This window comes from Dryas octopetala, chromosome 5 (genome assembly GCF_963921425.1).
Source record: "Dryas octopetala chromosome 5, drDryOcto1.1, whole genome shotgun sequence".
NCBI lineage: Eukaryota > Viridiplantae > Streptophyta > Magnoliopsida > Rosales > Rosaceae > Dryas > Dryas octopetala.
Window position 1 is genome coordinate 6,702,833 of NC_141370.1, and position 24,792 is coordinate 6,727,624.

General features: G+C 36.9%; 3 protein-coding genes and 1 long non-coding RNA gene across 4 annotated transcripts; 1 reads left to right on the plus strand and 3 right to left on the minus strand.

The window, feature by feature from the left end:
* Window positions 1-3,284: 3,284 nt before the first annotated feature.
* On the minus strand, window positions 3,285-5,714 carry LOC147283838 (G-type lectin S-receptor-like serine/threonine-protein kinase LECRK3). The gene has a single exon (XM_086244278.1). The coding sequence runs from the start codon at window positions 5,686-5,688 to the stop codon at window positions 3,343-3,345; it is 2,346 nt and encodes a 781-aa protein (XP_086100404.1). The 5' UTR covers window positions 5,689-5,714; the 3' UTR covers window positions 3,285-3,342.
* A 4,461-nt stretch (window positions 5,715-10,175) lies between these two features.
* On the plus strand, window positions 10,176-12,708 carry LOC147283839 (uncharacterized). The gene is made up of 3 exons (XM_086245602.1): window positions 10,176-10,647; window positions 10,705-12,064; window positions 12,360-12,708. Exons 1-3 carry the CDS (start codon window positions 10,176-10,178, stop codon window positions 12,706-12,708), a joined length of 2,181 nt encoding a protein of 726 aa, XP_086101728.1.
* An 8,735-nt stretch (window positions 12,709-21,443) lies between these two features.
* On the minus strand, window positions 21,444-22,126 carry LOC147283840 (uncharacterized). The gene is made up of 2 exons (XR_015122523.1): window positions 21,821-22,126; window positions 21,444-21,676 (listed from the first exon to the last, which is right to left on the minus strand). It is a non-coding gene; the product is annotated as an uncharacterized LOC147283840 (long non-coding RNA).
* Window positions 22,127-22,335: 209 nt separating this feature from the next.
* LOC147283841 (uncharacterized) lies at window positions 22,336-24,728 on the minus strand. The gene is made up of 3 exons (XM_086245154.1): window positions 24,504-24,728; window positions 24,316-24,404; window positions 22,336-22,704 (listed from the first exon to the last, which is right to left on the minus strand). The coding sequence occupies exons 1-3, from the start codon at window positions 24,667-24,669 to the stop codon at window positions 22,573-22,575; spliced, it is 387 nt and encodes a 128-aa protein (XP_086101280.1). The 5' UTR covers window positions 24,670-24,728; the 3' UTR covers window positions 22,336-22,572.
* Between the last annotated feature and the right edge of the window lie 64 nt (window positions 24,729-24,792).

The following is a 24,792-nucleotide window of genomic DNA, read 5'->3' on the forward strand; positions in this document are numbered from 1 at the left end:
CTTCAAAGATCATCATTGCAAAAAATCAACTAAATCGAAAATCATGTAGTCATCTAATTGAGATCAAATAAATAGACAATCAGTATTTTCGATAAAAATATAGAAATAGTTGTCATTATAATTAAATGGCTAAATGACTTCCGATTTTAGAGATTTTTTGCAGGAATGATCTTTGAAGTAGAGCCTAAAAAATAAATGGTTCGGGTTTTGACATTACATTGTGTAGTGGGCCCAACATGGTGATTATTTTTGTATTAACTTACTAACTAGTTAGTTTTAGAGCATTCTTGTATATATATATATATAAATGAAAATAATTGCCATACACCCGTTGTATCCAAATATTTGATGTTGATTAATTTAGTTCTTTTAATGAGATTAGAGAATTTGGTTAGTAAAACGAAGATATTAAGAGAATAAATAATGACAATTCCCCCACCCCACCATTTCTTCTGCCCTGCCTCCCACCCTTCTTCTTTTCCTTCTTATTCTCCAAGTGCAGTGGTAACATAGAAATATATAATAAAAAAGTTTGTGATGATATAAAGTAAACAAATTAAAAATTGAAGAAATTGAAAGATGAATCAGGAGGGATCAGAGGGGTTGGAGAGAAGAAATTAAAAGAGAAATTAATTATGAATTAGAGCTAATGGATTTTGGAAGAGTAATATCGTAATTTACTAAAAATGATGTGGCAACTAAATAAGTTTATGTGGCAAATAATTAATGATGTGTATAAATTAGATTGAGCAATGCTTGAGTCCTCATGTTTAAGGACCAACCTTGTCCTCATAGCCAATCAAATGAGCACCACCATGAGAGAGAAAAGAGAGTTGGGATGGTGTACCTCATCATGGACTCATTTGACCATGAGGACAAGGTTGGTCCTCAAACATGAGGATCCAAGCATTGCTCAATCTAATTTGCCACATCATATTAGGAGCACATAGATCTTATGCCCTAATAGGGCACAAAACCATTTCCCTAATTAGGCTTGCTCACCATTATGTTAAGGGATCGATCATTTAACGATGAATAAGAAATCTCTTGTAAGGCATATCTCATATTGTAATTCGATGATCCAAGCCGTCTATCTTTTAGGTCTCTATTCAAAGATCATCTCTGCAAAACATTAAACAAATCGGAAACTATTAAGTTATCTAATTTTCATCAAATAAATAGGTGAACATAATGTTTCGACAAACACTTGAAATAATGACCATTTAATCAAATGGTTAAATGATTTTTGATTGATCTTATTTTTTGTAAGAATAATCTTTGAATAGAGACGTGGCAAAAAAAAAAAAAAACTCTTTAAATAGAGACAAAAACGATAGACAACTTGGATCGTCTATGTAAAGTGGGCCCCACAAAAAAAAGGGCATGTATAAAGAGTGGAGAGAGAGAGAGAGGGAGAGAGGAAGCTTTCATTAAGGGATTATTTTTGGGGTCAACTTTATATTGTAGTTCGATGAGTATAACTGTCACTTTTTATGTCTCTATTCAAGCGTCATCTTTACTTGTCGAAAACCATTAAGGCATTTAATTGTGACAAAATAAATAACCAACATAGTATTTTCGATAATCATCTAATCAAATAATTAAAAGTACTTTGTTTTGTTTAATTTTTTGCAAGGATAATGCTTAATGAAGACTAATAGACAGCTCCAATTGTCAAATTACAATTTAGAGTGGGCCATACAAAGAATCCCTTAAACACGTTTTTTTTTTTTGTTGGAACCACTTAAATAATTTTATATATAAGAATCCTCATCACATATACTGGGTTTTAATAAGGGATAGTTTACATACATCTAATGGGTTTTAATAAGGGATAGCTTCACTTACACACCCTCATGTTTGATGAGATTATAAGAAACTCCCTTAGGTTCTGAAAATTATATATATGCACACCTTTTTTCTAACAATTAAAGGGCAATAATGTCTTTATACTAAAAAAGCTTCCTCAGTGGTTGGGTAAGAGTGATGGTCATATATAGGGTTCAAAGTGGCTTGAATAGTGTTGAGAATGAGTATCATATATACTATAGCAGCTGCAGTGGTCCAAAAACTGATAGTTGAGAGTCATATTGTTATACCAAATTATATTAGGTCTAATTTTGATTTTGTGACCGCTAATTTATAATTTATAACTTCAATATTTAAAAAAAATTATGCTATTGTAAATATCTTAATGAGATTTTTATTATGAGTCCAATATTGAATATATTTAAATAGTTTTATTTTAATTCCTAAATTAGGCGTTCTTTATTTTTCTTTCATTCGATTAATTTTATTTTCACCAAATTTTTGTGTAATAAGATACATGACTATGTAAAAAAAAACCAAGGTATGAATGAGCTATATATAGCAAATTTCATGAACTAGCCGTTAAGAATGTTTCACAATTTTTTGAGAAATTTCGAATTTTTTTTGGAGTTACATTTGCTAATAATTTTTTCAAATTAAATTAAATTTTGGTCGTTGATTAAAATCCAGTGAGCACGTAATCTGGGCCCTAGATCTAGATGCATAGAGATGGGACCAATGTATTGTTGTCATTGTTAGCCACTTGCCCTGCTTTCTCTCTCCTCTCTCTTAATCACGTGGCGGTCCCCACTTGTGTTGCTCTCAACACATATAACTTTCAGCCAAAGTGCCAAACACATGTATAGGTTGGTTGGGCACTCACATGACCCTCTGTAGGGAGAGTGATATCATATATGGGTTTGACACTCAATTTTCAGGCCAATTGTGAAGACCTCAGAATGTCTCGCACATGTCCCAATGGGTCATCAACGCAGCAGACCTCTAATTCCCAAAGATGGTCATAACGCAACTTCTATCAAAAGTCACTAACGGCATGGGGTGTGCGTAGAATTTTAAAAAATTAGAGAGGCTTGTTTGTAATTTCATCAAACCTGAGGATATAAGTGAAATTCTTCCGGTCTAATAACTTTTACTTGCTTCTTATGCATTATGCATGATATCACCGTGAACCGCCACAGTGATATCATAAGAAGCATAAATATTCAACCACACCTGCCTATAACTTTTGCTTACTTGTTTCAATTCGTGACAGAAAATACAGAGGGAATCTCATCAACATTTTATAAGTTGTTTGACTTTTGACTTTTATGTTTCAACCAATATGCAATAGCAATGCATAAAATTATCTGAATACAAGTAGCAATAGGATGTAAGAAAGATTACCTAAAAGAAAATATGAATTATACAGACACTGACGCATGCATGAAATTCTTCATATATAAAATAATCAATAACTAAGTTTTATTACACCAAATATAATGCAAGGTTCTGCAGACTACAAACACAACTAATTTAGATTGCACTGAGAAAAGAATTTGGACTGGGAGGGATTGGGATGTCCACAGTCCCTTCCAGCATAAGTAGAACCTTCTTCATAGAAGGGCGCAGAGATGGATCATCCTGAATGCACCAAAGTCCCACTTTTATCATCCTTTCCAATTGCCTTTTGTCTGTCGTCTCTTCCTGATCTGTACCCACTAATTTCCCAAGCTCACCACTCTCAAAGCAATGGTAGGCCCATTCTTCCAAGATAGCTTCCTCCTCAGCAAGACTCCAGTCCACACTCCTTCTACAACATATGATCTCCAGCAGCACAATTCCAAAGCTGAAAACATCTGCTTTAACTGTTATGGCCATTTTCCTATGCCACTCTGGTGCAACATACCCCTTGGTCCCTCTTATCCCAGTACAGGTTCTGGTTTGGTCTGGCTTCAGCAGCTTTGCCAATCCAAAGTCAGCAATTTTGGGACACATGTACTCATCCATTAGTATGTTTTGGGGCTTTACGTCACAGTGAATGATCTGCGTATCACACTCTTCGTGAAGATATAGAAACCCTCTTGCTATGTTGCGAGCAATTCCCATTCTTTCTTCCCAACAAGGTTGGCTTTGAGGTGTGAAGAGTATATCAGCAAGTGACCCATTGCTCATGTACTCATACACCAAAACCTTATTTGGTCCATCAAGGCAATACCCGAGTAATCGGACTAAATTCCGGTGATGGGTTCTCCCAATCACTTTCATCTCAGTCTTAAATTCCTTTTCGCCTTCAGCTGCAACTTTGTCTAGCCTTTTCACAGCAACTAGCTTTTGGCTATTATTCAAGATCACCCCTTTATAAACTGTTCCTGAGGCACCTCTACCAATCTCTTCCTTGAAATCATTAGTCATCTTCTCTATCTCTTCATAAGTGTACGGCCGCAGAGCCACATCCTCATTCCATTCAACATCACCATTCCTTAGAGCACTCATCTTTGTGTATGCCCACACATTATGTTTCCATAACACAATTACAGAAATCACCAATAAAATGGACCCAAAAGCTGTAAATGAAACTCCAATAATCAGGATGTCACTTCGACCTTTTTTCTTGCTACCTCTATCAATTTCAATTACCGAATTTGTAGATGTACCTACCTTGAAGAGAGCTGTGCTTGAAATAGACGCTTGTCTCTTTCCAAATCTCAAAGGAAGCCTCTGCTTTCTGCAGTTCCCATCGTTGAAAAGCGCGGCTTCACAGTTGCAGTCCTCCAAGCAGGCTTGTTTGCAACCTTCTTTGTCCGTTGATGTCGAAGCCATATACTGATCATTTTCAAACCTTGTGTTGTCCACTTCCTCCATTGTGAAATTTTCAATCTTGTATTTGCAAACATCTGCAACGAAATTCCTCTCACAACCTGAAGTCCGATTTCCCAGCTTGACAGGTTGGAATCCTGGAAGGCATTTACACTCAGCTTCCAGATCATTTGTGGAACAGTAACTATTTAATCCGCATAGACCTGGAGCGGCACACTTATCGTCTGAAGATGACCATTCAATTGACCAGTTCCCATTCTGTTTCAAATTATGTGAATACAAACGAAAAATCCCATCCGCATCAATTCTCATAAGATAGATCAATTTTCCTGATTCAGCAGTAGGAAGACCTCCCTCCGTAATGTTCTTGATGTTCGAACCAGTACTGTTGAGTAAGTAGAGATGGCCATCAACATTTAAATATAGTGTCACATTGTCTCCGGTCTCAGCAGTATCAGATGCATAGTAAGCATTTGGAGCTGTTACAGCATCTACCGGGTACTGAACAAGGTTCCCATCACGCTGCATGATGAGACGGAAAATACCCGTTGAGTGATCCGTTTCGGATTTACTGGAGAAAAGCTCTTGCCCGGCAGACAGGCTTTGTTTGGGCAAAAGGGTGTCAGTTGGGTTCTTAAAACTTTGCCATACTATCTTCCCATTCGAATTGTATAGCACGAAATTACCCGAATCAAGCATGGAAGCTGAAGCAACATCAGCAGAAGTTACCACTGGAGTTTGGCCTTCCGTGGATTGCAAGGCAAGCCCATCATTTGTGAAGAGCAAGGTAGCATTGTTGGAGACTAGTAACGGCTTGTCTCGATTTGCAGTCCAAACAAGAGTCTTCTGGGGAATTCCAGCAAGCATTATGCCCACACCATAGCCATTGCCTTGATTGTAGAATCCAAAGGCGTAAAGACCAGAATGTGACAACCATGAGGAGTTGGTGGTGGGTGTTAAAGAAGAGCCACGGCTTATATTAGACTGTATTTGTTGTGCTTCAGCAATAATATTAACAAATGCAAAGGCAGCATGAACAAGAAAGCAAACCATAAAAGCCATTGAAGAATGAGATGATGATGAAATTGGCATTCGGAATTGCATTAATATATATAAGATCAATGGTCGTTCAAAATTGGAGTGCTCCAGCTGCCACCAAAGTCCATCACTTTCTCATGCGTTGACGAAGACTCTTGACTCTAAATATCTTGACTGCCTTCTTCTTCCTACATTAATGAAAGTTTAAAATATGATTCTGAATGGACAGAACTAGCTTCTAACATTATCAGAATTAGTTAAACTAATAGCATCTATGCAAATATATGCTATCAAAAGATCAAAGTTGCTTAAATAAGGGATAAATTTTGAACAAATCTGGGGACGATGTATAGTTATTTAACTCATTGTACTAAATTGAACTTAAAACCAATATGATACATATTTTTATGAACTTAAAACCTCACATATACCAATTTTATTATCCAATAACCCGTTTTAAATTATTAACCCTTAAAAAAGAAAAAACTTAGTTTATTCACTACAAAAAAAAACATATTTGGGCGATGAAACTTTGGGCGACGAACAAGGACATTTGTTGCTCAATGTTATACAGATTTGGGCGACGAAATCCATGTTCCTCACCTAAAACCACTTTGGGCGACGAAATGATTTCGTCGGCTCAACTCACGCGCCAAAATATTAATTGACCAATGCATTAGGCGAGGAAAACGTAAATTCGTCGCCCAAACCTACTTTGGGGAGACAAGAAATTACGTCGCCCAAAGTACTTAGGGTGAGGAAATGTATTTCGTCGCCTAAAGAACTTTGGGCGAGGAAAATGTTTGTCGCCCAAAGGGTCATTCCCTTTTTTTTTTTTTTTTTGGTACAATTATATGTATGTTATTCATACAATGCGATCGTGTTTCCAACGATCCGAACCGTTCAATTTTTAATTCCTCATTGAAAGATCAGTGTTGCAAAAAATTAGGATTATTGGAGATATAAAAGTTATGTAACGGTGCTCGAATGTATGAACGATCAAGAATTTAGATCTCCAATTGACTTAATTTTTTAGAGGAATGATCTTTGAGTGAGAAACTAATAAATGAACGGTTCCGATCGTTAAAAACACAATCGACATATAAGGTTCTACATATAAATCAGTGAATTTTACACTTAAATAATAAAATTCTATTAACTATTTCGTTCAAACCTTATCGATTCAATAATTATGAAGATAATAACGTCATTACAACAATCACAGTTGTTCATCATCTATGTTCATACGCAAAGATCATCCCTGCAAAAAATCGGCTCAATCAGAGTTCATCTAGCCGTTCGATTATAATTATAAAAATTATGATCTTTCATACACACTAAATGCTAAACCTAACTTCTACTTCTCCGATTGAGATAATTTTTTGTATGGATGATCTTTGAGTGAGGGATTAGCCAATGATCGGTTCGGATCGTTAAAAACATAATAGAAATTTGAGCTTCTACATATAAATACACTTGAAGAGTATAATTATATTAACTTTTAGTAGAAATTTTGGCGATTCAACAGTTTGTGAAGACTACAATGTGATTTCAACGATCGGAACCGTCCATTTTATTCGTTTATACTGGAAGATCATCCCTGCAAAAAATCGGCTAAATCGGAATTCATCTCCTCCTTCGATTAGTATTAGAAAATTCACGATCGTTCATAAGTTCAACCACCGATACCAAACTTCTACATCTCCAATTGACCTAATTTTCTGCAAGAATAATCTTTGAGTGAGAAACTAATAAATGAACGGTTCGGATTATTGAAAACATGATCGACATATGAGGTTGTACATATAAATGAACGATTTTTACACTTGAATAAAATTCTATTAACTCTTTCGTTAAAACCTTGTAACTTCAATAATTGTGAAGACCACAACGTGATTATCACGATCAGAGCCATTCATCATATACGTTCATACTCAAAAATCAACCCTGCAAAAAATCGGCTTAATCAGAGTTCATCTACCCGTTCGATTATTATTATAAGAATCAAGATCGTCTATACACCCTAAATGCCAAACCTAACTTCTACATCTCCAATTAAGATAATTTTTTGCATGGATGATCTTTGAGTGGGGTACTAAAAAATGATCGGTTTGGATCATTAAAAACACAATACAAAAGTAATCTTCTACATACAAATACACTTGAAGGGTATAATTCTATAGTTTTTTCGTTCAAACTTTGTCGATTCAACAATTGTGAAGACTACAATGTAATTTCAACGATCAGAGCCGTTCATTTTATTCGTTTATACTCAAATTATGGCGGGATGAAACGGTGCCCTAAAGTCAACGACTTTTGGGCGACGAACATGATTCCGTCGCCCAAAGATCCTTTGGGCGACGAAATAATGAATTCCTCGCTTAAAGGTGCTTTGGGCGACGAAATCATGTTCGTCGCCCAAAGTCTTTCAATTTGCTTAACCCAGTTCTGGTTCACTTCACACTCCACTCTTCTTCACTCCCTCTCACTCCCTCGCAGCTCGATCTCGCTCCTCCCTCTCAGCGCCGGCTCCTGCTCCCTCCTGCTCCCTCCTCCTCCCTCGGCCTTCCCTCCTCCTCCCTCCTCCTTCCCCCGAAACCCAAAACCCACCCCCCCGAAAACCCACCCCTCTCATCGGCAACCCACCCCCCGAAACCCACCCCCTCCTCTTCCCTCCTCCCGAAAATCCATTCCCCCACCGAAACCCACCCCCCCGAAAACCCACCCCCACCCTTTGGGCGACGAAATAATGAATTCCTCGCCTCAAAGGTGCTTTGGGCGACGAAATCTTGTTCGTCGCCTAAAGGTGCTTTGGGCGACGAAATCATGTTTGTCGCCCAAAGTCTTTCAATTTGCTTAACCCAGTTCTGGTTCACTTCACACTCCACTCTTTTTCACTCCCTCTCACTCCCTCGCAGCTCGATCTCGGTCCTCCCTCTCAGCGCCGGCTCCTGCTCCCTCTTCCTTCCCTCCTTCTCCCTCCTCCTTCCCCCGAAACTCAAACCCTCCCCATCGGCAACCCACCCCCCCCCCCCCCCGAAAACCCACCCCCCCATCGGCAACCCACCCCCTCCTCCTCCCTCCTCCCGAAAACCCACCCCCCCGAAACCCACCCCTGAAACCCATAACCCACCCCCCCGAAACCCACCCTCCCCCGAAAACCCACCCCCACCGAAACCCAGCTCACCGAAACCCCCCCCCCCCCCCACACAGGTAATTTTTTTTTATTCAATTTTTGTTATTTTAATTAAGTTTTGTTATTTTCTGTTTTTTACGTTTTCTAATATTGTGGATTTTGCACTTGTTGTGGATTTTGCATAAATTGGTTGTGAAATTTCTGATTTTAGTGATAATTAGTTAATGTTGTGGGTTTTTTTAATTTAGTAGTTTGGTTGTGAAATCTAAATTTAGATTGATGTTGGGCTCATATTTGACAATGATTTATTTTTTTTGGTGAAGGAAGAATAGTGTTGCATTTGTTGTGAAGGATAATTACATTTTTGATGAGGTATATGTTTAATCTATCTTTTAGTTAAGTTTTTATATGATTTAGTATTTAATGTTTCATATATAATTGTATTAAATTTTTTAGTGAATTAGTTTGTATGTTAAAATTAATTATAAAATTGATTAGTTAGTTTGTATGTTCTTAAATGCTAAAATTTAATAGTTTGTTTGTATGCTTATATGTATATTGTTAGATTAATTATAGTTTAGTTTGTATGTTACATTTAATTTAGTTGTAATTGCAAAATTCCCGATGACGTAGTCCAGCACTCCTCGAGTACTGGGTTAGGTCATGTGGCACGAAGCGCTTGTGCGAAGTTATCAGTCGATAACTTTGTACATTCAACTAGTCGTGCGAAGTTATCAGTGGATAACTTTGTACACTAAATTTAAATTCACCTTAGACCCGTTCGAGAGTCTGTTGGACGCGCGCATGGACGCTGTGCGTGACTGCGCTCTAATATGATTCTTGAATTGTCCAAATTACCCATGGACAGTTTGGGAGTGCACAATTATGTGTTGTGATTTGCGGTTCATGTGACGTGGTTTTGGTCTGAGAAAATTTCAGCAACATCTCCCTATGTGTTCTTCGAGTGCATACTAGATATTTGTTTTAAATATCTACGTCGTGCACTTGGAGAACCATAGGGAAATGCTGCCGAAATTTTCCCAGATCGAAACTACGTCGTGCGAGCCAACGACCACGACACATATATGCATTCTCAAATGGGATAGGGCCCTTACCGGAGGCATAAGGAGACGAAGAAGGGTGATGAATCGTTTTCTAATTGTCGTGTAATATGGAAATAGACATCATGGACTGACAGTGGATACGTAATACGAATTGTGTTAGTGATGAATATTTGTATGGGATCGAGTCATTTATCCAAGTTGCACATGAACATGTCAATGCTCAGAATAATATAAAGTGTCTGTGCCAGAATTATAACAACACTTTATGGAAGACAGTGCGTGAAGTCAGAATTCATTTGGTGAAATATGGGATGTCACACAACTATACAACATGGTATTATCATGGTGAACCGAGAGTTTATGCTTCGACTTCCTCGGATACTCGAACAATTCTGCAGTCTACTGAATCTGTTGGTGATGATAATGACCAAGTGATGGGCATAATAAACGATGCTTATCAATATGCATCGCTTAATCACGAAGTCAGTCAGGATGATACAGATAGCGATAATATGGATGAAGATGATGGGTTGCCCGAAGTCCAAAGAGAAAAGTTTGATAAGTACGAGAGATTGTTGAAACAAGCTCAGCGGAAATTGTACTCTGGTTGTGAAGAGTTCTCAGTGCTAACTGATGTTGTGGAGTTAATGCATTGGAAAGTACTTAATCAACATTCGAATCGAAGTTATGATCAGTTGATGGGGATTTTAAAACGAATGCTTCCAAAGAACAATCATATACCTGAAACCCATTATCTTGGGAATAAGGTGTTGAAAGATCTCGGTTTGGGATATAAAAAGATTCATGCATGCAAGAATGAATGTGTATTGTTTTACAAAGAACACCAAGGGAAGGATAAATGCCATGTGTGCAATGAGCCGAGATATAAGAACAAGTCTGTAGAGAGAAAGAAACAGATTCCGCAAAAGGTGTTGCGTTATTTCCCACTTAAGCCAAGATTGCAACGATTGTACATGTCGACACATACTACAAGTGACATGAGGTGGCACAAAGATAAGCGGGTTGAGGATGATGTGATGAGACATCCTGCAGACGGAAGCACATGGAAAGAATTTGACAAGATATATCCGGATTTTGCAGCAGATCCACGAAATGCCAGATTAGGACTTGCTACTGATGGATTTAATCCATTCGGAAATATGAGCACATCTCACAGCACTTGGCCAGTGGTCGTGGTTCCTTATAATTTGCCTTCTTGGAAATGCATGAAAAAAGAATTCACAATTATGACGCTATTAATTCCAGGACCACAATCCCCTGACAAGGAGATCGATGTATATTTGCGGCCGTTGATTGATGAGCTGAAAAAATTGTGGCAAAATGGTGTGCCGACATATGATAAGTCCACCGGAACAATGTTTTCCTTGCGTGCGGCAGTCATGTGGACAATAAATGATTTCCCAGCTTATGAGAATCTATCAGGCTGGACCACCAAGGGGTATATGGCATGTCCTACTTGTAATAAGGATATAACTTCCGCTTGGCACAGTGGTAAAGTATGTTATATGGGCCACAGAAGATGGTTGCCGGGGGATCATAAATGGCGTCACAGTAAGGAGGCCTTTGACGGAAAAAAGGAGATGGGCATGAAACCTAAAAAATTATCTAGTGATGACATCTTGAGGCAGTTGAATAACTTAGAATTTGGCCGGATTGGTAAACATCCCTCTAACAAAGAACGAAATATGTCAAGGTCATATGCACATCTAAATTGGACGAACAAGTCGATATTCTTCGAGTTTGAGTATTGGTCCAAGTTGAAAATCAAGCACAATCTCGATGTAATGCATATTGAGAAGAACGTGTGCGAAAGTTTGGTGGGGACAATTTTGGGCATTGAGGGAAAATCAAAGGACACAATTAAGGCTCGACAAAATTTGCAAGAAATGGGCATCATCAAACATTTGTTGTTAACGAAGAAGGGTGATAAAATGATAAAGAAACATTCATTTTATACCGTGAAGCCTGGGGATAAGAAAAAATTCTTAAAGTTTCTTGCATCGGTCAAATTTCTAGATGGATACGCGGCCAATATCTCACGAAATGTGAAAATCGACTCTGAAAAAATTTTGGGCTTGAAAAGTCATGATTGTCATGTTTTATTGCAACGTCTGCTTCAGGTGGGTATTCAAAAATTTTGGCCCGAAGATGTGGTTGAACCGATTGTTGGGTTGTCGAGGTTCTTTCAGCATATATGCTCTAAAACGTTGCGTGTGTCGGACATGTCAAAATTGAAAGATGAGATTGTGTACATTCTATGCAAATTTGAACAAATATTTTCACTGGCCTTTTTTGATATAATGATTCATTTGATGATACATTTACCGCAAGAGGCAATTCTTGCTGAGCCGGTCAGTTATCGGTGGATGTACCCAATAGAAAGGTAACAATTCCTAAACTTTTTCATTACTATTCTCCAAGTTTAGTTCTATGTTACTCATAAAAGTTTTCTCACTATATACTTACATTTGCAGAATGTTGGGTAATTACAAAAGGTACGTCCGAAACAGGGCACGCCCCGAAGGCTCCATAGCAGAGACATACATTGCAAATGAATCTAACACGTACTGTGCAATGTATCTCAGCAGTGTTGAGATGTCATTCAATCGGTCCCAACGCAACGACGACGGTGGTGAAAAAAATGAGACACTTTCTGTCTTTTCTCAAATTACACGACCATTTGGCGAAGCCTCTAAACCAGCTGTTGAATTCTCGAAACACAATATGAAGGTGGCTCATTGGTTCATACTCAACAATTGTGAAGAAGTTGACTCTTTACGCATTAAGCATGAGGAACTAATGAATCGCGACTATCCAAGATGAGACAGGGAACGTGTACAAAAAAAGCATCGGGAATTGTTTCCTAAATGGTTTAAGGAACATGTAAGTGATTACTGACAATAATGATCAGTTCGTTCATGTGTTTGTATGTTTTTTGTAATATATTAATTACATTGTCTTTTAACAGATGGAAAAGCTGACTGATGATAATTCGCCATTATATAAGGAGTTAATGAGTTTGGCGAGTGGCATTTAATGGGTTGAAACGTTTTCCGGATGTAATGTGAATGGAGTTAAGTTTTTAACTGTAGAACGAGATGTCATCTTGAACACTCACAATAGCGGGTTTGTGTAGAGAACTTGGAGACTGGCACGGTAGATTTCTACGGCAAGCTGACGAGTGTACATCAAGTGTTGTACTCGCATCGCTTTCAAGTTGTGTTATTTAAGTGTCATTGGTTTAATACAGACCCGAATAGGAACAACAGTATTAAACTCGATTACGACTTAATATCTGTGAACACAAACACTCGATGGTATGAGAATGATCCATTTATTCTTGCCACAATGGCAAATCCAGTATGTTATCTGGATATCCCTAAGGCGGGTGTGGGTTGGAAAGTAGCTCAGATGATTCATAATCGAAATATATGGGATATTCCAGAAAAAGAAAATCAGGATGACGTGGCCTATCAAGAGGATTTATCTTCGACCATACCCAATTCATACAACAATGATGTTATCATACAACAAGTCGAGATACATAAAGTTCCTCCAATTGAGATCGATGCTTTATCAATTGATCTTGGACCACTTCCTCGAATTGATGTTAATGATTTCATCGATGATGATGATGATGATGATGATGATGAAGATGAAGATGAAGATGATGATGTTGCTGTTGATGGTATCGATGATGAAATGAGTATTTCTAGTGGTGATTCAGATTAGTAAGTGATAATGGTGATTCAGATTAGTAAGTCATTACTTTAGTTTTCTTTTTGACTAACATAAATATTTATTGAATTGTGCAGATGAGTTTGATCTCGAACAGGGATGGATCTCGGAGGTCCAGTTCAGCATCCATGTCCGCCCCTGCAGCCCAGCCCGCCCCTGCAGTACAGCCCGCCCCTGCAGTACAGCCCGACCTCATAACCCAGGGCGAATCGACCCCGGCGATAGCCCCAGATCTCTAATCCAGTACGGGGTCTGCGATTCAGTCGACACGGAGGGCCTGACGTGGTCATCGTTATGGTGTATATGAGAATGTTGTGTCATCCACTCGTACTGCCTCATCATCAGAGAGTAAGAAAAATGTTTTCACAGCACTTGTGTTTATGTTTAATTTTATTTAGATGTTATAAGATTACTGTGAAATTAATATGTTATATTTGTTTTTCTAGGTACCAAAACCACGAGGGGGATAAGTAGAGGGTTGAAGGCGTCCCGAATCATGCGCACGACGAACGAGAGGATTCGAATCGTTCTTCAGAAAGATCACCTACGACTGAGCAAGGAGGTCCATAGTACTTTCGCTTCCTTTGTCGGGGCGATTATCCGTGCCAACTGCCCCATGCTTTTCCCCAGTTGGGAAAAGGTTGATGACGCTATCAAGAGGAGCATTATGGGCTCCATTTCTGTGAGTATATTTTGATTAATTTTATCATTCCTAATAATTTAATAATTATTTTTTTTTCAGGTAAACTATGACATTTGGATGGAGGATCCGGATGTAGCTAGGTATATGGAGAAGTTATTGAGAAAAGTTTACACACAATGAAAGCACGAGTTGCACCGGGAATATAACATGTTTGGATCGGCAGCTGAGGCATTGGCCAGCCCTCCTCCGGAGATGGCATCTCGGCTTGATCAGTGGCAGTGGTTGTGCACTGATTTTCAGAGTCCGGAATTTTTGGTATGTTATATCATTTTAAGACTTCAAAATTCTTTTTTCTTATGTTATTCCTTTATTGTGTATGCACTAATGCATTTACAATTTGCTTAATATTTAACAGAGGAAGTCGAATGCCAATCTTAAGAACCGGAAAGCGCTCGCAAGGATTGATCATCATGGTGGTTCCATGCCCTTCTCATACCGGGTGGAGTCGTATCGTCAGGTGCGCCATTATTTAATTTAATATATATATTCCTTAGTATTGTTTGAGTTTTTGTCAACATTACATTTTTTTTCAGGCTAGTTCACAATTTTCGGAGCTCGACAACTACGGGGATGTTTATGCCCGACCCGGTAACGACAAAAGCAAGGCGAAGCACGTTAGTTTTTTGTATTTTAGTTTTATTTCACAATTTTTAATATTTGTATTTGATTTCCTAATTCCTAACTTGTGTATAACATTTTGAAGGCTGAGATGCTCGCCAAGAAGCCGAGTTATTTGGAGGAGGTGGCCAGCCAGTACCCTCCAGACACTCCGTTGGAGTTGATCTCAGTCCCCAATCGCGATACTGGTCTTCGTATTATGACGGAGACACTGGATGTTAGGCGTGGTAGGGAGATACTCGGAATGGGAGCGAGTCGGGTTTGTGATCTCAGTGTCGGGTCTTCGTCTCAGCCATCTGCAGAATTGGTCAACCTGTCCACTGAAGTGTAGCTGTTGAAGGGTCAGCTAGAAGAATCGAGAGCGGCATATGCGGAGCAGACGAGTAAGGTGCATCAGATGCAGCAGATGTTTGGCCAGTTGGCCAGGATTGTACTTGGGTTTGTGCTGCCGCCGAAAATTGACCAGTGGATGCTAGACTCCTCCACTGGTGCCGATGATGCTACTGACCTAGGGGGCCATTAGTGATTGTATGTACTAATTATATTTGCATACAGTATTAAATTGTTTCTACTTTGTATGGATATTTGGATATATAAATTTATTAATTTTGTTTTATATAGTTTTTGAATAAAGATTTTTCTTTTAAATATTAAATTCAAATATATAATTTAAATAAAAATATTTTAAAAAAAATAAAATATGTTTAGGCGACGAACCTCCTTATTCCTCGCCCAAAATATGTTTAGGCGACGAACAATTTCGTCGCCTAAAGCATGTTTAGGCGACGAAATTGTTCGTCGCCCAAAGAACGTTCTAGCGAGGAAATTAATTATTTCTCTCCCGAATCGTGTTTAGGCGACGGACAATTTCGTTGCCCAAACATGCTTTGGGCGACGAAATTCCTTATTCCTCGCCCAAAACGTGCTTTGGGCGACGAATAATTGCGTCGCCCATACATGCTTTGGGCAAGGAATCATATGCTTTAGGAGACGAAAAAAATCCGTTGCCCCAGGTGTCTTTGGGCGACGAAATTTACTGGTTCGTCGCCCAAAGTCTTGGGCGGCCAAACTCTCGACGAACGCAGTTCGTCGCCCAAACGTTTGGGCGACGAAACTCTACTTTGGGCGACGAATTTCGTTCCTCTCCTAAACCTTTTTTTCTTGTAGTGATTTCTCGTCCTATTTTTTAACTCATTTGTCAACAGGTTCACTTCATACCCTCATAAGATGTTGAGTGAAACTCGTGAAGGTTGCATGTTCCCTCATATTTAGTCTCTCATAGGAGCTAGCCTCTCATAGATGATCCCAAGTTGATCTTCAGTTTCAATAAAGTTGGGAATTATGTTAATTGATGAAAGGTCTATTGTAGAATGGATTATTGATGGGATGACTGAATATCAGATATTGACATTAATTAGACATATGATAATGTATGCTCAAGCCGCTAGAATGATATTGACATTAATTAGACATAGATAGTGACATTGCTAAAATAATTTAGCTAATATAGATAATATATATAGGCCCCTTTCATTGAGGGAATATCCCTCTTATAAAGTTAAATAAGGGATCTTTTGTGGGGTCTATTCCACATTATATTTCAATGATCGGAACCGTCTATATTTTAGGTCTTCATTTAAGTATCATCCTTGCAAAAATTTTCTAAATCAGAAATCATTCATCCATTTGATTAAATGGTCGTCATTTCCAGTGTTTATCGAAAATTTTATTTGTCTATTTATTTGATCAAAGTTAGATAGTTTAATGATTTCCGATTTTTCTAAATTTTTGCAAGGATGATGTTTGAATATAGACCTAAAAAAATAGACGATTTAAATCGTTGAAATACTATATGGAGTGGGCTCCATGAAGGATCCCTTAAATAAAATTATTTGAGGATCCCTCAATGGAATGAGCCAAAGAGCCTGTATATATATATATATATAGAGAGAGAGAGAGAGAGAGAGAGAGAGAGAGAGAGAGAGAGAGAGAGAGGAAGCTTTCATTAATGGATTATTTGTGGGGTCAACTTTATATTGTAGTTCTATGAGTAGATCAGACACTTTTTATGTCTTTATTCAAATATTATCTTTACTAGTCAGAAACTATTAAGACATTTAATTGTGACAAAAAATAAACCAACACAGTATTTTCGATAATCATCGTTTAATCAAATAATTAAATGTACTTTGTTTTGTTTATTTTTTTGCAAGGCTAATGCTTAATGAAGACTTAAAAAATAAACAGTTTCAATTGTCGAATTACAATTTAGAGTGGACCAAACAAGGAATCCCTTAAACTTTTTTTTTTTTTTTTTTGTAGGAACCACTTAAATAAGTTTATATATATAAGAATCCTCATTATGCATAATGGATTTTAATAAGGGATAGTTTATACAAGAATACTTTAACACTAACTGGTTAGCAAGTTAATACAAAACTAACTACCATGTTGGGCCAACCGCACAATGTAATATCAAAATTCGAACCGTCCATTTTTTAGGTCATACTTCAAAGATCATCTTTTTTAAAAAAATCTCTAAAATCGGAAGTCATTTAGCCATTTTATAATAATAACAACTATTTATATGCTTTTATCGAAAATAGTGATCGTATATTTATTTGATTACAATTAAATGACTAAATGATTTCTAATTTAGTTGATTTTTTGTAATAATGATCTTTGAAGTAGAGCCTAAAAATTAGACCGTTTTGATTATAAGATTAGTTATATAGTAGGCCCAAAAGCATGGTTAGCTTCGTATTAAGTTACTAACCAATTAGTTTAATTTAGAGCACTCCTCTAGTTTACATATATACATCTAATGGGTTTTAATAATTAAGGGAGAGTTTCACTTACACCCCTCATGTTTGATAAAATTACACAAAACTCCATTAGGTTGTGAAAATTACATATATGCACACCCTTTTTCTAACAGTGTAATGGCAATAATGTCTTTATACTCAAAGAGCCTCATCATGCCTTACACAGTGGTTGGGTAAGAGTACAAGGTCGATCATATATAGGCTTCAAAGTAGCCCGAGTAATGTTGAGAGTGAGTGTCATATGTATTATAGCTGCAATGGTGCAAAAAGTGATAGCTCAGAGTCATATTGTTGTACCAAATTATATTAGGCCTAATTTTGATTAGGTGACCACTAATTTATAATTTATGACTTCAATATTTAGGAAAATTATTCTATTGTAAATATCTTTACGAGGTCTTTAATATAAGTTCAATATAGAATATATTTAAATTGTTTTATTTTAATACCTACATTAGGACATTAGGATTTCAGAGCTCTCCATTTTTCTTTCATTCTATTAATTTTATTTTCACCAAATTTTCTACAAAAGTTTAATGTAGTAAGATACATGAATATGTAAAAAAGAAAAAGAAAAAAAAAACAAGGTATGAATGGCTTTGGGTTTGGCAAGAAAGCATACCGTAAAAGCCATTGAAGAATGAGATGATGATGAAATTTGCATTCTGAACTACATTAATATAAGATCAATGGTAGAAAAATATGAATTCAGGTGCATGTTCTTTCTCTCTGTGTGGAATTAGTAACCAAGTGAAGTCGTTCAAAATTGGAGTCAAGTCAATATTGTACTATTCGAAATTTCTCACAAAAAAATTCACTTGATGATCTATGTGACTCTTTTGGTGTGTTACTTAATGTTCTCACAACATTGCACTTTAATTGCATGAACATTTCCTAGCTCTTTCCAATCCAAGTTTTCATAGGAGGGATGAACTTGGCCAAAAAGACAAGTCAACATTGAACAAATTTTTTTTTTTTTTTTGCCAAAGACTGAAAATGGAAGTGCACTCGATAGTGATGGTTCCATCACTTTCTCATGCGTTGACGAAGACTCTTGACTCTAATATCTTGACTGCCTTCTTCTTCCTACATTAATAAAAGTTTGAAATATGATTTTGAATGGACAGGACTAGCTTCTAACATTATCGGAATTAATTAAACTAATATCACCCTTTGTGCATATAAGTTATGCAATAGATCAAAATTGCTTAAACGAGAGATAAATTTTGAACAATTGTGGGAAAGGATGTATAGTTACTTGACTCATTGTACTAAATTCAACCGACTAAGCGTAATAAGTGTCTACTAATACTGAAGATTGTTCTTTATATAAGCAGCACATTGCAAAAGGTTATTGTTTCCATTAATATTAAAAGGACATGCTTAATTATTAGAGTCGGTCCTAAAATTTAAGAGGTCCCATACAAAAATAAATAAAAATTGGAACCCTTTTTACATATAAAAAATATGCATAGACAAAAAATTCAATATTCAAACAAAGCAAAAGCAATTTCATTATAAAAGTTGCAATTTTATTCATCATTGCAATTTATGGCAATTTGGACCAAAAACCTAATCCATAAATAAAGTGTGAGAGAATATCGACAATACATACACTTCATATGATGCAAACAAATTTAATGGTGAAAAATCTATACCCTAATAGGGAAGGGTAAAAAAATCATCAACATTGTAAAAAATCGTCCACATGACATTTAGTAATTGCATGGTAAAATTTTCATGGGAAAAATTTACAAACATGACACATATTTTGATGGTTGTTTCATTTCAGGACATTAATTTTAATTCGTGTTAATAAATGTCACATATTTTTATTTTGTGTCAATTAAGAACCATGTTTTATCTCAACTTTAGCCCGACATTGGACCGATCAAAACTCCACCAAATTTAGCAAACTTATACTTGGTTTAAAGCTATGCATCTCCTCTTTACAACCATATAAAGATCACTCAAATCGAACATCTATAACTCTAGATAATTGGCCCAAAATTATGATACCCAAAACTGTCCAATCGGACTTCTGGAAAAAAATTTGAAAAATCGGACAGTTTCGGGTACTAGGAGCCGATTATTTGGAGTTTTAGAAATCCGATTTGGGTGATCTTTATATGGTTATAAAGAGGATATGCATATCTTTAAACCCAGTATAATTTTTCTGATTTTTGTAGAGTTTTGATGGGTTCAACGTCAAACCAAAGTTGAGATAAAAACTTAAAAAAAAAAAAAAAAAAAAAAACATAGTCTTTAATTGACACAAAATGAAAATATGTGTTCTTCATTAACACAAAATAAAATTAATGTCTTGAAATAAAACAACCATCAAAATATGTGTCATGTTTGTAAATTTTTCCCAATTTTCATTTGTGAGATAAAAATTATCCAATAACTGAACTGAGAACAAATCGTATAGAATTCATTTGAGTGATCAAAATAGTTTGGAAGGGAGAAGGCAGAACCGAACCTATATAATATTTACTTGTCCAATATATCCACATTATGACTAAGTCATAAACATTATGACTAAGTCAATTGCCATAAACTCTAAGAATGGGATCATCATCATCAGATAGCAAAAAATTCCTCAAGCAAGAATGATTGACTATAAGAAAATAGAAGCTGCAAACCCAGATACACCCAACTTTTCTTGTTGAATTACTTCAATACTTGCTCCAAATACCGACTTGAATGTTGAAGTGTCTTTTAAAGGTACCTGAAACTCCTCCGGTCCCAACAAGAAAACACAGCTCTTAGAGTGAATTGAAGTCCTTAGTTCAACAACCAAACCCAACGTGTGGGCAAGTTCATATCATACTACATATTTCACTACAGGGACTGACAAAAATTTGAGCCAACAGTTAGGCGCCTACCTTTGGGAAACACAACAAGTCATGACAATGGTTCGAACCAAACAAACCCGAAGCTCCCGAAATCCACCTCCAGAGGGTACCTTACGACTAGGGGGGATCCAAGCCTAACATCATCATTCCAAAAGAAACCTTTTGAAGACATGCCTCTGTGCATGACTCGTATCCTATTCAATCTACATCCAACATGAAAAGTGGTCGACGAAGCAAAACACGAAACCAACTTATAATATGGTCTTGGGTGAAATACAATGGCAAGATTAAAAACATTTTAAACTGTTGGATTTTCATGTTAAATAACTTATTTTACGATGCTTTTGTCACAAAACAGAATGGTCCAACTTCTACGACAATAATGCCTTGAAGTCCATATTCCCTTAAAAGCAGACCTGCACAGGGTTTATGTAGAAGTTGCAGCCACCCAAAAAATATTTTGAAAAATAAATGATTAGCTTGTACTGAATATGTATAATATTTTCAAGTGGTGAAAGAAAGTGTTGTTTGATAATTCAAGCTCCTTCGAGGTACTGACACAATGGACATACAGTCAAGTTATGGATTCAAATGGCCTAGCAGGGGCATCTCTCTTTGGTGGACAGATGAGGTGACCTTCTCCCAAGAACTTGATTGATACTTGGGTAAAAAAGAGGAAAGAGGTCAGTGAAATTCAGAGAATTACTTTGAAATCCAGTGGATGCCAGAAGTGTGACTGAGATATACACAAAATTTCCTATATGTAACAGAGATTATAGAGCTGGATTACAAGGGGCAAAGATACACCTGGGAAAATAAGAAAAAATGGTGATCTCATCCGAGAAACACTTGATAAGGTAGTGGGCCTATGAATTGTTTTGTGGCCTAAGTTATTCACACCCCAACAACAAGGTCAGATCATTGCCTGTAATGGTCTATATTGAATCTAAGCAAATTAAGGGAAGTTCAGATGTGAAACTGTCTTCAGAGGGACTCCTGACCCTTCTTCACTCACCATATCTGGGGCAATGGCTGCTACAAGAGAGTTCCTATATTCAAGAGAAACAAAGGCCAAGGAGTTGAGAAAAATAAAGCCCTTCAGATCAGAATCTGCTATATCAGAAATCTAAGTCAGAACCGGACTCCTATAGCCTAATAAAAGCTTGAATAACAAGATCCAATCAGTGACCCACCTTTGGATATCTATTGTCTTCTGCAAGGTAATTCTGCCATAACTTCGGATCTTCAGAAAGTGTAGTGATCCTGGGTCAACTGAAAAGCAAATCAAGCTGTTGACAGCAGGATTGGGAAATTTAATCTCATCCTTCTTGGTTGAGATCCCAGAGTACGATGGTCTTCCTGCCCCCTTCTCTGCCTACCAGATAGGGAACTGATGCCCATGAGATGAACTTAGGTTTATCTCTTCTTCAAGTAATCTAGTTTTCTATGTCCTGTCATGTTTATTTGTGGGACTCGTGCCAAATTTGTATCCCCAGGGATTATCCTTTCAATGAAGTTAAGATGTTTTCTGACCAAAAAAAAAATAGAATTTGTAAATATTCTAATCATGAAGTGACTAAATTACATATATATGATAGATTTTTATAAAATCCAACATAGACTTGTCTAAAGATGAAGGAAAACTAGAATATCTGATGAAAGAGCAAGCAATATAGTATGAAACAATTCATTATTCACACAATGGTAACATGTAATTTAAATGATGTAATATTAAGTGTGGTCATAATTTACATTTATAAACAAGTAGTTATTTGAGGGTAAAATAGGACAACGAATACCAGTTTTGAAGTACCTAAAACATCATTAGGAAGAATTTCAACGAAAGCAAATAAAATTCGCTGAATCAAGTTTCACTTGGTCAGGTACAACCAGCAAATCAAGCTTCATGTTACATTCAAGGATCAAATTCACATCTCTCACTCTATCAGGTGCTCTTGGAAACTTTTTCCAGAATGTCAAAAACACTTTGTAGGGTCATCTCCTCCACGATAACAACCTTGTCTCTTGATTTAGAGCCAGAACCAATAGAAACCTGCCTCCTTTTTACGCCTAAAACCTGTAATTTGAGAAGAATATGAATGCAAAACTTCCCTGTATAAACATTAACAGCTGACTAGACCAAATAACTAAGGAATTACAACTTCAAAAGAAAATTTATTAGAAAACTATGCTAAATTACATTCATGATAATAAAACTCAGACCCTTGAAATTTTAGGCCTCATCGTGTACCCTAAAATTAAAGTAAAAATTGATCTTTCATCAGAACAAAGTCCAGATATCAAACTTTCTTAGTGATCTGTTCTGTCTTTATGGTTGAAAAATATTCATTTATGTATGTGTTTCTGCGTGTATTTAGTCTGTGTTTTCATGTAGAATCAAAACATATAATCGTACACAAGTAAACAAAAAATAATTGTAAAAAAAAAAAAAAAAAAAAAAAGATCTAGACATATTAACAGATAAAGTTTAATCTATGAAAAATCCAAATACATTACCACACATGATTCTAAGAGGAATCAACTACAGTCACCATTTTTAAGCATAAGGAATCCTGAGAAGAGCTCCCATTCACCCCTTGTGCCTATTTACAAGCCCATCCCATGAGTCTTGTTCACCACTTCAGAAGACCCACTTGCCCCATTCCCCTCTATGTTAGCTCGATATTCCTCTCCTTTGCAAACACCATATCACTTCCCCAACAAAGCTTGGTTAAAGGTACTAAGTTCTCGGACTAAAACCCACTTTTATGAATAGGAGAGCAAGTAACCTGTTTATAAACAAATCTTTCAGAACGATGCCACAAAGTTACCCAACGGCCTTATCTTGCTAGTTGCCACCATCACTTTAACCTATGTATCTTCACTTATAAAACCATACCCTTGAACTAACCCACAAGTTCATCTTAATGCACCTCTCACATGGCAACAATTTATAAGCAATCTTCATGTTAATTATTCTCTCTGTAAATATGTAACAGTAAACTCACACTCTTCACTTAGGCTGTCACCCCAAAAACCAGCATTCTCGCTATGCGTATTAATCCCTAGAGAGTCTCTTTTACTTCCTTAATATCACCAATAAAAACCAGAATTTCTTCATTTCTAGTATTTCCTGCATCACCAACTCACCCAAACTACAAAAATCCCAGGAAACAATTTTGCTCCTCCTAGCAAACAATTCAATCGTATTTTTCTTTGTAGGAAAAATTTCCTTTCAACTTGGACCTTGACTGGACTGTCGCCCAAAGTTTAGCAGCAGTGTGCGATAAATGGTCATCATTTATGGGGGTGTTTCATCCTATTAATCACTTGAAGTTAGTTTCCTCTCAATTACATTTCCTTCTTGACTTGCATAAAGTACAAAAATATAGTCTAACAAAGGAGTTATCTATCTCGGAATTTCGAAACCACACACAAATTGCAGTTGTATAGCATTAACATAAGCAATCACAATGAATGTGAGGACCCTTCAGGAACCAGGAACCACAAAATTCTCAACAGACGAAGCACAAACAACGGAAAGAATTAAATCCACTCCAACCCACTTATTATAGGATGTACCAATGAAGCAAAGGATTCTCGCATCAAATTTTAAACCGCATTGCATGTACAAAATTCTAATTTAAAAATAAAGTTAAAAAAAAATAGAGGAAAAAGAAAGACCGACCGAGCTGATGTAGTCGAGTAGCGCCGCATTAGCTTCCCCATCTTTTGGAGGCGCGTCTATTTGCACGCCCAAAGCCTCATCACTGAAATCTTCATTCCAAAAAAACAAAGACAAAAGGAAATTACATTTACAATTTTCACACACGCACACATATATATATATAGAGAGAGAGAGAGAGAGAGAGGAACCAGTGATGGATGCGATTTTGGAGCCGGGCTTGGCGTGGATGGTGATGGCGACTGAGGAAGGAGGTACGGACCGAATACAGGCTGGGAAGTTGTTTTGGTTGATGGGTTGAGTTGACTCGGCAGGGTTGGCCTTGCCCTTTGCCTTACCCTTCTTGCCTGGTGCCATTTTCTCTGTTTTACTTATCTCTCTCTCTCTTCCCGCTTCTGAAGGAAGACTTGGCTCATGGGAGCGACACTGAAGGCTTTTGAGAGTTTTAGGACTTTGTACCGACTTACTAACTTTTTTGAG

What these genes read in the sequence shown, in the direction of transcription:
- LOC147283838 (XM_086244278.1), bottom strand. Translation starts at nt 5,688, where the DNA reads ATGGCTTTTATGGTTTGCTTTCTTGTTCATGCTGCCTTTGCATTTGTT.
- LOC147283839 (XM_086245602.1), top strand. Translation starts at nt 10,176, where the DNA reads ATGTCACACAACTATACAACATGGTATTATCATGGTGAACCGAGAGTT. An exon ending in TAAGGTGTTGAAAGATCTCG is followed by an intron (nt 10,648 to 10,704) that starts GTTTGGGATATA and finishes TGTTTTACAAAG; the next exon opens with AACACCAAGGGAAGGATAAA. An exon ending in CCGATTGTTGGGTTGTCGAG is followed by an intron (nt 12,065 to 12,359) that starts GTTCTTTCAGCA and finishes TTACATTTGCAG; the next exon opens with AATGTTGGGTAATTACAAAA.
- LOC147283841 (XM_086245154.1), bottom strand. Translation starts at nt 24,669, where the DNA reads ATGGCACCAGGCAAGAAGGGTAAGGCAAAGGGCAAGGCCAACCCTGCC. An exon ending in CAAAATCGCATCCATCACTG is followed by an intron (nt 24,405 to 24,503) that starts GTTCCTCTCTCT and finishes TTTGGAATGAAG; the next exon opens with ATTTCAGTGATGAGGCTTTG. An exon ending in TACTCGACTACATCAGCTCG is followed by an intron (nt 22,705 to 24,315) that starts GTCGGTCTTTCT and finishes CTCAAATTACAG; the next exon opens with GTTTTAGGCGTAAAAAGGAG.